This window comes from Martes martes, assembly GCF_963455335.1.
Source record: "Martes martes genome assembly, chromosome: 7".
In the NCBI taxonomy this organism is placed as follows: Eukaryota; Metazoa; Chordata; class Mammalia; order Carnivora; family Mustelidae; genus Martes; species Martes martes.
The window spans coordinates 133,252,974-133,266,479 of NC_137894.1; the positions used below are offsets into that span (position 1 = coordinate 133,252,974).

A 13,506-nucleotide genomic window follows, 5' to 3' on the forward strand; every position below is an offset into this window, starting at 1 on the left:
AAACAATTTATGTTAAAATATGCATCTTTCAAATCCTAGTTTAAACTGATTAGGATTAAGAATTCTATAAACAATGAAATTACTTCATTTTACCTACTCAGAAAATGAATGTTTAGCACACTTTTTTACACAGAAACAAACTTTGAGAAATGAGCATTTCTTAACAGGTTAAAATTTGACATAAAGACAGTAAACAATATACACCTGTTCACACATTTTCCCCAATTTCAAAAGGCCTTCATTATATAAAATGATGAACTGTCTAAAATTTACATCTTTCAGGTGACTGTGAAAAGCTAAAACTTACAACAGAATTTCTAAGTTTTTCAGGCAGTGGATCTTTTACTTCAGACAGAGGGTCTTCTGGATTTTTCTCTTCTGTTTTTGGAAAAATCTTGGATTGCACCAAAGAGCTTTAAATTAAAAAAAGAAAAAGAAAGAAAAAGAATTAATAAAAAATATATTCATAACCTGATAACCTGTACTTCAAATGACAAATGAAGTTTATGATAAAAAAATCAAGTGTTCCAGGGGCGCCTGGGTGGTGCAGTCGGCTAAGCATCTAACTCTTGGTTTCTGCTCAGGTCCTGACCTCGGGGTCCTGAGGTTGGGCTCCCACACTCAGCGCGAGTCTGCTTCAGATTCTCTCTCCCTCTGCCCCTCCCACTCATGCACGTGTGCTCACTCTCACTCTCTAAAATAAATAAATCTTAAAAAAAAAAATCAAGCATTCCAAGTATATTTAAACATTAGCAAATGATAATATCTAAAGAGTTTACAATGCTATAAATAAGCATACAAAGAGCATATTTTTATTAAAATGTATTTTTAATACCTCTTATGAGAGAAAATGCGAATATTCCCAGCCAAACTGATTAGAATGATCTAAAATTAATATATTTGAAACCCAACATAGATTAAGACAACAGCACTTTGACAAGGCAGTGGGAAAACAGATCTTGAAAGTTAAATTTGAAAGAAATGCAAACTTAATTAAATTTCTTTAATGCAATAACAATTGATTTCACTTACAAAAGTACAGATGGATCACTGCTTTGTCGGCTGAGATGATAGGATATTGCCACTAATAAACCACAAAAAACGGAGAAAAGTACTGGAATATGCTGGCCATCCCAAGAATCCTGTTGGAAAAAAAAGTTTCATAGAACACTATGCATCTTTTTTTATCATCTATCATATAATTCTTTTATGTCAGTATTTTGGAGGAAGATAAATCTACCAAAAACTTAGCCATATTACTAATTGTATTTTATCCCAGATAAATTTAGAGTTACTACTTTTTGATGAGCTAGAATCTAACTACTAGATCATCTTTAGATTTCTTTTGGTACTAAAGCTGTACTTATACGCTAAGGATAATACATTTGCTTCTGATAACATGCTGCTGTCAATTTCTTTGTATTTCAAGTGGTATAAGGTTTATGGTAAACTACATTCTCCCTTTAGAAAATGAAATAACTTGGTTGATTCTACATAATAATGGAATAGGGAAATGGCAACACATAGTACAACACATAAGATAAAACAGAAGAGACATTGCTGTGCTTTTATCCTGATACCTTTGCTCATACATAATATGCCATTGTTTCAGTCTTCCAGAAAATTGAGTAGGCTTTCTGTGCTCTTGAGTAAGGAACTGCATATTCCCCAAAAGAAATAATGCAAAGGCTAGCTTCTAAAGCCAACCAAACATGTGGATGTGGATATGTCATGTAATGTCTGCTCACTGCAATATTTCTGGAGTCTACTAGCATGGTGCTTGATACTGACGAAAGGAATAGTCAGTAGTTCTTAAGTATGGACAGTGAGTAAATAGCATTCTATTCCTTCTTCTTTCTCTGGGGTTCAAGAAGGGGAAATGATAGGTGTGAGAATCCCAATAGTAGTTTATTACATAATTTGGGTTTCTTTGCTTTTTTTTTAAATAATGAAGTCTTCAAAATTGTTACACATTACAACATAAAGACATTTTTGTAATGGCTACATCAAAATATCATTATCATCACAATGAACACTATGTGTCAAGCCCCATTCTTAGCTCTTTGCTAAGTATTCCCTAAATTAATTATTAAGACCATCCTTGGAGATATGTACTATTACTCCCCAATTTATAGATGAGAAACTCAGGCACGAAGGGTTCAAGTAATTTGTTCAATTAGGTGGTAGAGCCAGGAACTGAACCACCTGATGTCTGGATTTACTGAGAAGGAAGTTAAACAATACAGGAGTTTGAGAATGAAAGAGAGAGAAACACATAAGGAAAAAAGTAAAAGAGAAAATAAAATGTATGTTGGAATAGCATTTGCACAGTGATAATAAGGGAAACATATCAGGCTTATGAGAGAGACAAGGAATACCACGTGTGGTTGACATGTGCAGCGAGAGATTAAAGAAAGTTAAGCCTACAACTTCCATAAAGCACAGTCCATGGATAATGCATAAAACTTGACAAAATATAAGAAGTATAAGTCAGTTACTTAGACACCAGGAGGCAAATACCAAAAGAATCAACTCAAAGAACTGAAAGTGGTAACTCTTTTTTTTTTTTTAAGATTTTATTTATTTGACAGAAATCACAAGTAGGCAGAGAGAGAGGAAGAGAAGCAGGCCCCCTGCTGAGCAGGGAGCCCAATGCGGGGCTCAATCCCAGGATCCTGGGATCATGACCTGAGCCAAAGGCAGAGGCTTTAACCCACTGAGCCACCCAGGTGCCCCTGAAAGTGGTAACTCTAGGGAAGGGATAAAGAGGTAGGAGATGGTTGTTTCTGGTGATAAGTCCTATAGAAATAATTGATTCTTTGAAAGATATACACGTACAACTTAAGTAAACATGAAAACTAATAAAAAGATGTCCAGAACAGCTGCTTTAGAAAACTGGCAATTCCATTTCTGGGATTTACCCAAGTAAAATTAAAACATATGTGTGTTCATTGCAGCTTTATTCACACTATTCCTAAACTCCAGGGGTGCCTGGGTGGTTCAGTCTGTTAAGTTTTTGCCTTCAGCTCAGGTGGTGATCCCAGGGTCCTGGAATCGAGCTCCAAGTCTGGCTCCCTGCTCATTGAGGAGGCCTGCTTCTTCCTTTCCCTTTCCCTCTTCCTGCTGCTTGTGCTGGCTCTCTGTGTCAAATAAATAAATAAATAAAATCTTAATAAAAAAATATTCCTAAACCCTGAACAACTCAGATGTTCCCCTCAAGGACAGCAGAGAAACCGACATATGCATACAATGGGAGTAGGAATGATTTAAAACTAAATGGGCTATTTTCCTGCAATAAGAATCTCGAAACATTATATTGAACCAAATACATCAGCTACAAAAGAAGTATGATTCTATTTATATGAAGTTCAAGAACCCCAAATTGTAAAAGTGGTTGGGGCAGGGAGGACTGAAAAAGGAACATGAGGGAAATTTCTTGTGGTAATGGAATTACATTTTGAGAAGGATATGTATTACCCAGGTATATGCATTTGTTAAAACTTCTCAAATTTGTGATTAAGTTACATGGATTTCACTCTATGTAAATTTTCCCTCAATTAAAACAAAACAAGGGTTTAGAGAAAACTAAAGATTACTGCCTTTATCTGACAAATGTTTGACACTACTTTTTATTGCTCTCAGACAAAGGAAAAGCATTCTTAAATTCATCTCAAAATCACGTACTTAGATCAATAATTTATAATGGTCACATATTCAAAATAACTAAGGAATATTTAAAAGTAGTAACTACAACCTTTATTGAATCACTAACTAAAAAAACAAAAAGCAAAACAAACCCAACCAACTCGGAGTTTTCAGTGAACTCTGATTCAGAAGTGGGAGAAAATTCAGTAACTATAAAAAACAAAAGGGAAGTGAACCTACTTCAAAAGATTAAAAGATGGGTTTGTTCTATCCACTGTAGTGCGTTTGAACATTTTCTCTTTACTCTGTAATGGCCCAAATTCTAGCAATCTCTTAAAAATATGAAAACATTAGAAAGTATACACACATTACTAATGCATTAATAATGCATTAAAGATATTTTAGAAAAAAAAACTTGGCTTTTAATGAGCCAAAAAGGTCAAGGAAAAATGAAAGAGTAAACACAAGGAAAGCAGAAATCAAGAAATAATAAATGTAAAAGTCTGTATTAGTGAATAGATTAAAAAAAAAAAAACATTCCTAATGGTATGCAATAATGTCTCCCAATGCATCTAGCTGCCCAGAAGTAGCTACAGTTATCAATTTCTTGCATATTCTTCCAGCATTATTCTATGTATATACAAGCCATTGGAGGTATTTCAGAAACAAAAGCAAAAGCACAAAGGAAACATCCATTTGAGGGAATATTACCTTCCTTTTTATTAAAACACACACACACGAAAATGTGATATATATATATATGTGTATACACACACACACACACACACACACACACACACACAGGACTATTACTCAACCTTAAAAAGGAAGGAAATCTTATCATTTGTAACAACATGGATGAAACTGGATGGCATTTTGCTAACTGAAGTAAGCCAGACAGACAAAAGACAAGTAATGCATAGTATCACATATACATGAATTTTTTTTTTAAAGGAAAAAAGTCGAAATCATAGAAACAGGAATAGAAAAGTAGCTTCCAGGAACTGGGAGGTGTGGGAAATAGGGAAAGGTTGGTAAAAGAGATAAGAGTATAAACTTTCAATTAAGGTCTAGCTGGGGGGTGTGAGAAATGAAGACAGCATTGCTTATTTGAAAGCTGCTAGGAGAAAGACATTAAAAGTTCTCATCAGGATACATACTCAAAAAACTCTGTAACTGTGTGCTGAACAATGTTGACTTATTGTGATCATTTCACAATACATATAAATAGCAAATCATGTTGTGCATCTGAAACTAATAATACATCAAATTATACTCAATTAAAAATTTAAATAAACTTAAAAGTTTTTTTAAAAGGATGAATAAGGTCTGAGGATCTAATGTGTAACATAATGGTTATGGCTGATGACACTGTACTATATAACTGAAATTTGCTAAAAGAGTAGAACTTAAATGCTCTCACCAAAACAAAACAAAAGAAAATGTGAGGTAATAAATGTATTAACTTGATGAGGAGAATCCTTTCACAGTGAATCAACTCATCACACATACTTTTAATATCTTATCATTTTATTTGTTGATTATACTTCAACAAATCTTGGAAAAAAACACGTTTTGTCTTGAAAATCATTCCACATTAGCACATAAAAATGTTCTAAATCTGCAGATTTATTGTAATGGGTGATATCGAAAACTAAAATAGTGTAATGGAACACCATAACCAACAAAAGAGGAAAATAACCTATCTTCCTGCCTGCCTTAGGATACAAGGTTCTGTTTGGCAGTTTTATAATTGCTGTTCTGCTACTAGATAATTAGAGTTAAACAGCCCTTTGTACACTGGGCTAGAAAACTTATTGCACGGTTAACATCTACGATTTCAACTTCCAAATAATCTCTCAATTTCCAAAACATGACTCCTGTAAGCTAGGATGGTTTACAGGTGGTGAACTTGGGAGAAGCTTGCATTTGGGTCTCCTTGCTTCCAATTTCCTCCTGGACTTAGCTCCATCAAGTATATCCCTCTCTACTAGATTTCCCGCTCTTCTTTTAAATCCAATCAAGTATCAAATCTTTTTAAAAAATAAAAACCTGAAAACAACCCCCATTATGTACATGTTTAGAAAGCTTATCTTATATTTCCTTAATATTTATTCAAACCCAGGCTTATATTAATCTAGCTTCCTCAGCCAAAACACCAAAAAGCTGTTTTGTGGAAGTCACCAATAACCTGTTAACTGCCAAATTCAATAAAAAGGTTTTTCAGACAATCCTGCCTCTGAAGTTTCCTTTGTGGGACTTTGTTCTATCCATCATTTAAATACTTGTATTTCCCAGCGATTTCCTCTTGTCAGTCCAGGTTAGCTGTCTTTTACTTACACTTTCATTCAGTTGATGAATCCTAAATCTTTTAATCATTACCTCAAGTCTTTCTACATATAACTACCTATTATGCATCTCTGGATACCCCATAAAATCATCAAATGAGGGGCGCCTGGGTGGCTCAGTGGGTTAAAGCCTCTGCCTTCGGCTCGGGTCATGATCTCAGGGTCTTGGGATCAAGCCCCGCATCGGGCTCTCTGCTCGGGGGGGAGCCTGCTTCCCCCTCTACCTCTGCCTACTGCTCTGCCCACTTGTGACCTCTCTCTCTGTGTCAAATAAATAAATAAAATCTTTAAAAAAATAAAAAGGTATCTTGATGTGAATAGCAGTTATATATATCCTTAAGTAAAAATCTAAGATTAATTTCATATTCTATTACTACCATGACCACCTCTACCCCAGACAACCTTTTTTTAATGATCTGTTTCTAATATTAACCTATGATTACTACTACATGGAAAAGGATTTACTTTTAATAATGGTTAACCATGAAACTGCTTTTAAATTCAAAGTAAATGAGAATGAGAATAATGTTCAGTATACCAAGATCATGGAAATCAGTGCTAAAATGGCTGCAGGGAGAATGCAGGAATGGGAGCTTAAATCATTATTAGTCAATTTAAAACAATCTTCATATAGAAAAATAGCCTTAAAGACAAAATTGTACCATAATGTACTGCTTACCTTTAAAGCGCCATAACACAATCCATACAGTAAGGCAACTGCCACAATGCTGCAGATAAAACTGTAAAGTGCTGCAAGCAAGCTTGTAGTGGCTAGACAGGAAAGGGGAAAAATTAATATTTTATAGACATTTATGGAAAAAACATCTTAAAAGTATTTAAAATGCTATAATATTGACTACAATGAAATATGTACTCATTTGACTTTTAAAAATTCAGTTATGTCATTCAGTTACATCATCCTATCCTTTGAAAAGATTCTGAAATGACAAAGGTTTACTACCCACAATTTTTGATAAAAGACAAAATATATTCACCTTGTAAGTAATGAACATTTATACATGGCAGAAAAAATTGTACCTATATTATGCTTTGAGACTGTATCTTATTATTTACAAAAGTATGGGAAAATGAAGCTGGCAGAGACTTAAAAGAACTGGCAATGTATTAAGTATTCATCAAAAGATATTACGCTCTGTAAATAGAACCTACATTACCCAAAGAAGTAAATTTATATTACTATGTGTCAATTAATTCTCACAAAGTACAGATCTGACTAATTACTAACAACAAAAAAATAGATCCACCTCAAAACTTGACAGCTATAAACAAGAATTAAAGAATTAAACTGTAACATTTTCTTACACCACACACAAAAATAAGCTCAAGATGGATTAAAGACTTACAATGTAAGACATGAAACCATAAAACTTTTAAAAGAAAACACAGACAGTAATGTCTTAGACATTAGCCTTAGCAATATTTTCCTGGATCTGTCTCCTCAAGCAAAGGAAACAGAAGCAAAAATAAATAATTGGGACTACATCAAACTCAAAAAGCTTTTGCAGAGTGCAGGAAACTAAGAACAAAACAAAAAGGCAACCTACTGAATGGAAGAAGGTGCGAATGACACATCCGATAAAGGGTTAACATCCAAAATATCTAAAGAACTCATACACCTCAACATGGGCAAAAACCATAAGTAATCTGATTAAAATGTACAGAAGACCTTAAAAGACATTTTTCTAAAGAAGGTATATAGATGGCCAACAGACACATGAAAAGACATTCAACATCACTGATCATCAAGGAAATGCAAATCAAAACCACGATCAGGTATCAGCTCATACCAGAGTGGCTACCATCAAAAAGACAAGGAGTAACAAGTGTTGGCAAGGATGTGGAGAAAACGGAACACTCATAAACCTGTTCATGGGAATGTAAACTGGTGCAGCCTCTAGGGAAAACAGTATGGAAGTTCTTAAAAAAAATTAAAAATGGAACTACCATATGATCCAGTTAATTCCATTTCTGGTTATTTATGCAAAAAGAATGAAAACACTAATTCAAAAAGATACATGCACTCCTATGTTTATTGCAGCATTATTTGTAATGGTCAAGACATGGAAGCAAGGTAAGTGTCCATCAACAGATGAACAGATAAAGACTCAGCCACAAACAAGACTGAAATACTGCCACTTGCAACAACATGGATGGACCGACAGGGCATCATCCTCAGTGAAATAGGTCAGACAAAAAAAGACAAATACCATATGATTTCACTCACATATAGAATCTAAAAAACAAAAAAAACCCCAAAAACAGAAACAGACACACAAACATGTAACAAACTGGTGGCTGAGAACCCAGGCGGGGCTGGGCAAGATAGGTGAAAGGGATCAAGAGACAAACTTCCAGTTATAAAATAAATAAACCACAGAATGTAAAGTAGAACATAGGGAATACAGTCAATAATATTGTAATAACTTTTAAGAGTGACAGATGATAACTACACTTATGGGGGTAAGCATTTTTTTAATGTATGAAATTACTGAATTGCTATGTCATATACCTGAAACTAATATGATACTGTATGCCAATATCAACTACACTTCAATAAAAGATAAAAAAATTTTTTGATTCTATTCTTACAAGTGGAAAAAAACAGATTCAATGGAATTACTAATAATAAGGACTAGGGGACAGCTAACATAGTTCTCCTTTATTTTTAAAATATGGATAACAGATTTTGTTCATAGTAATTTTATATGATAACCATGAAAAAAAAAACCTACAGGAAAAAGTCTTCTTTAGGAGGTTTTAAAAAACTAGTATCTTGCACAAGTTTTTAACAATATAAGATGAAGCTTACTATTATAAATTACCTACCCTAAGTACCCTCCATACCCTAAATACTGAAAACAGTCTTCTACCCATTAAGCAATGCTAAATTTAGACCAACCCAGTCTTTATTCATTCCCCTTCAAAAATTTTTCAAAACACAGAGATACTTCTAAAAATCTTATTTAGGATAATACTTTTACTAAAAGCATCTGGTTTTGGTGTTTCCATTCTAAAGAAATAACAGTGCTCTGAAACCACATTCAGAGACGTATCAAATACACACACTAGTTCAAAATCCAAATACAATGCTACGTATCAGGGGTCAATCTATTTGGGATATATAACATTTATAAATATTTCATAAGTCTATGAAGACACCATCTAAACTCACTACAACTTTTAGTTTTAGGCAACAGTACTTGATCATTTCTTGTAAAGTAACTTCATTATTCCTGGATCTTTCAATAAAGTGGCAGACTTGACTACTTCTTCCTATCTACAAAGTAATTCCTGCTCAGTCTTTAATTATTAAATAATTTCCTTTTTCTTTCTAATTTCAATTCTACTGTTAAGGTATTTTAATGTTACTTTATTACTTAATAATCTGTAAAAGTAATACTAGAATGTGTAATTTTTAAAAGGAACTACTCACCATTACCACCAAAGATATGAATATCCAATTGCTCACAAAGGTACATTACAAATGTATTCACCTGAGGCAGGAGACCAATGAAAAATACTATTGGGAAACAGAGTGTAAACACTACAGAAGAAAAGAAAGGCATATTAAAAACATTTACACAAGATCTATCTTTTTGTTCATTTTAAGATCATACGTGATTAAAAAAATCCAAAATGAATATATATAAACTGGTAAGCAATTTTTTAAAAAAATCATTTTAAATTATTTCTATGTAATTTCTTGGGTATTAAATAATTTTTTCAATGATAAAGAATAGCTTTTAAAATTACTTCTATCATTTTCATATAATAGTTATCTGATATACAGAATCCAAAGGAAAATTTCCATCACATCTGCTTTGAGAACAGAAGAATTACTATAATATTTATTCGTCATTAACTTTTTTCATTCAAATAGTTTTGTTCCTCACTGAGAGGATTACAATAAATAGCAAAGTAAGCCTATTAAAACCATTTTTAACTATATAATTGATCTATTTATTAGGGAACTATTTGTGTACAAATAAATTAATGTTAAGATCTGAAACACTTTAAAGATGACTCACCTATAACTAAATCCCTGGCTGATATAAACACCAGTGGATTAGTGAAAGTTATTCCATATAATTTGAACTTGGTTGTAGTAAGGTTTCTGCTACCATAATCCAAGAACCAAATAAGACCACAACACAAACAGAAATAAACTGGTCTACTGTAGGCAATGATACGATTATGGCCCTGAAAATGATATTTAAAAAAGAAAGTCAGGTTAGTTGATTTTAAGACTCACAACTAGCTACTGAGATCTTTGATAGCTTATATTCTAAGGACTCAAAATGTATCTATGTGGAAGCCAAGTTGCTAACTGTGGCAGAAGGAAATCACAAATATGGGAAGGAAGAAGAAGAGACTGAACCCTATGACACTGGACTGACATTAGGGGTATCAATATGAACTTTTCATTTTTAATACACACACAAATTGATAGACGATGTGTGTACACACGTATGCATGCACATATGTATCTACACAAATATATTTCCTAGCTTTAGCCATTGAGAGAACCTAGAAGCAATGACATTCTAGAATAAAGATTACTAGCCTCAAGATCTTAGTTTATAAATAACATTATTGACTAAAAAAACTCAGGCCTTCACAGAGAAAAGGCTGGTTTTGGCCTAGGGTAGGCAAAGTATATATAGATGAGCCTGGAATGTACTATTGTGAAAAGGAACGAAGTACTCAAAAGACTGATAAGGATATGTCAAAAGGACAGAGAGGGCAGCTTGGTGGGCTCCCAGTGGCCAAATCAGAGATAATTTGTGCCTCAAAATAAACATTAGTAATATTATAGTCCACTGAATAAAACATGAATCCATACCAATACAAATAAGTAAATACAGAAGGAAAAGTTCTTCCTTACAGTAAAAAGTAACTAGCAAATGTGGAAGGAATGATGACCTAGAAAATCACTATTTGGGAACCATCAAATGATAACTGATTCAGGCAAGAAATATCAATAGGTTTTTACTGAAAACAAGTAGGTGGAAGTTTACGGGGCAAGGGGACATATATGAAATCCCCAAATAGCTCCCTACCAGAGAATTATTAACTCCAGGAGAAATATGGTAACATTACAATAACTAGTGGTTCTCAAGGGAGTGGGAGGGAATTTTGCCCCCTCGAGGACATTTGGCAATGTCTAAAGACATGCTGGTTGTCACAACTGGGGAGTGTGCTACTGGCATCTAGTGGATGGAGGTCAGAGATCATGCTAAATATCCTATAATGTATGGGACAGCATCCCTCCCTCACATAGATTCTCAACAAAGAAGTGTCCAGCCTCAAATGTTAATACTGTGGAGTTTGAAAAACACTGCAGATACTACCCTCAGCCAAAAATGAAAGTTAACATCACCAATAAAAGGATGAATCAACATCACATGCTTCCTGAAATGATGCACTGAGAAAAACATATCACTTTCATAGTTTTCCTTCCAAAAAAGCATATCCGGTATCTAATCAAGAAGAAAACATCAGACAAACTCAAATTAAGGGATGGTCTACAAAATAAATGGCATGTACCCATCAAAAGTGTCAATATTGTGAAAGACATATACTGAGGAACTGCTCCAGATTAAAGGAGGCTAAAAATAGTAAACACATAATCAGGAATTTACTATCGCCAACTGAGTCAACAGGAAATGCCTGAGTACGATCTGCAGATTAGAAAATAGTATTCTATCAATGTTCAATGTCCTGATTTTAATAATTACATTGAAATTAATCATGTAAAGGAATGCCTCTGTTTCTAGGAAAATACATGGGTGTATTTAAAGGTAAAGGGGCACTGTGTTTACAATCCACTCTCAGAAAAGCGTGTGTGGAATGGATGGGGTGGGGCAGAGGTGGTGGAAAAAACTAGGAAGGGGATAGGCAAATACGGTAAATGTTCACACAGGGATCCAGGTGAATGGCATCAAGAATTCTTTGCGCAAGCCTTGCAACTTTTCAAATTATGTCAAAACTTGAAGTTTAAAATTTGAAGTTAAAAAAAAAAAGCTGCCATATATCATACACTTCAAAAGCATTCAAAAGCGTATTAAACAGTCAGTTGAAAGAAAATAATTTGCTTCCCTGTTCTGTTTTGCTCACCCACAGTCACTATTAAGTATTCCAGTGTATGTGTAATTATATTCAAGAAAGAAGGCATCATCATAAACTGTTTTTGGAGTCTGTTTTTGCACTATTTTAAAGAGAATGCCCTTTAGTTTATTAAATAAATACTCTATGTTGAGTTCTAAAATTGGATCACACTTCATAAAAAATACCGTTTAGTAGCTAGTACTCTTTCCAAGGTCACAAAGTGAATAATAAATGAATAATCTCTTTAGTGTCCACAGGTCTAAACACGAGATCAATTTATTCCTTCTTTATTCTTGCTCTTAATGATTACTTAAGCAAAAGAATGTACAGTTCTCCTTACTTCAAAATTCTATTTTTCAATATTTACTCATGGTTTATTCTTCAAACTTTGTTAAATTTAAGTTATTAAATAACTATGAGTTTATATGAACCATGTCTACTTAATTGGTAACCTCCTCCTGAAACAGGTTGTCAAAAAATGAATTATTATGCTCATTTTCAACTGAGACTTAGATTCCACAATTAGAATGCCATTTTATTTCATGCTAATAAATCATCTCTCTTTCTAGCAGAGAGTCAAAACTTAGATGAGAAAATAATAACATAAATCTTAATTCAATCTGACATATGACCAAAAGAAGGTTTCGATGAATGTTAGAGAACTGTAAGTTACAGGCATATTAGAGTAACTTACGTGTCTGGGAGAAGAAGAATCTGGTTGAACACTCTAAAAATGAAACAAAAGATAGATTATCCTACTGAGGTCCTGGTAACTTTATAAGCAACTTTCAAAATGCCGGAAATAATTTCAAGTAAAATAATTCCATAGCTAAGAAGCGACCTACATTAAATCTGTTGAAATAACAGAAGATGAAACTCCAGATACTGGTGTCACTGTGTTATCAAAGAGATCTCAAATCTTTCCTGACTCTTAAGTTTACTATGATTAATTAAAAATTTGCAAATAGCTTAACATTTCTGAAATCGCATATGGTAGGTAGTCTATCTTACTCCTTGGCTCATATAAGTATATGAGTACATATAAGTATAGCTGAAGTAGAATGCTTTCTTGTATGATATAAGTATAGTTGAAGTAGATACTACATATAAGTATAGTTGAAGTAGAATGCTTTCTTGTATGATACCATTCCATTCAGGATATGCACAAAATATGGTTTAGTTTATAAGAAGAATTCTAGTTCAGCCCACAAATTCCAAGGCTTACTAAATAATTCAATATTATCTGTATCAAACTTTTTTTTTAAAGATTTTATCTATTTATTTCACAGAGAGAGAAATCACAAGTAGGCAGAGAAGCAGGCAGAGAGAGGGGGAAGCAGGCTCCCCACTGAGCAGAGAGCCAGACGCGGGGCTCGATCCCAGG

General features: G+C 33.6%; 1 protein-coding gene across 3 annotated transcripts in view; it reads right to left on the reverse strand.

Moving 5' to 3' along the window:
* PCNX1 (pecanex 1) overlaps window positions 1–13,506 on the reverse strand; it is a 151,603-nt gene that overhangs the window by 37,195 nt on the left and 100,902 nt on the right. For all 3 annotated transcript variants that reach the window (XM_080808812.1, XM_080808811.1, XM_080808813.1), the window contains 6 exons: window positions 12,817–12,849; window positions 10,043–10,214; window positions 9,448–9,558; window positions 6,673–6,764; window positions 1,033–1,142; window positions 308–413 (listed from right to left, as the gene is read on the reverse strand). In XM_080808812.1, the coding sequence (XP_080664938.1) occupies window positions 308–413; window positions 1,033–1,142; window positions 6,673–6,764; window positions 9,448–9,558; window positions 10,043–10,214; window positions 12,817–12,849 (624 nt within the window). The remainder of the gene's footprint in view (window positions 1–307; window positions 414–1,032; window positions 1,143–6,672; window positions 6,765–9,447; window positions 9,559–10,042; window positions 10,215–12,816; window positions 12,850–13,506) is intronic.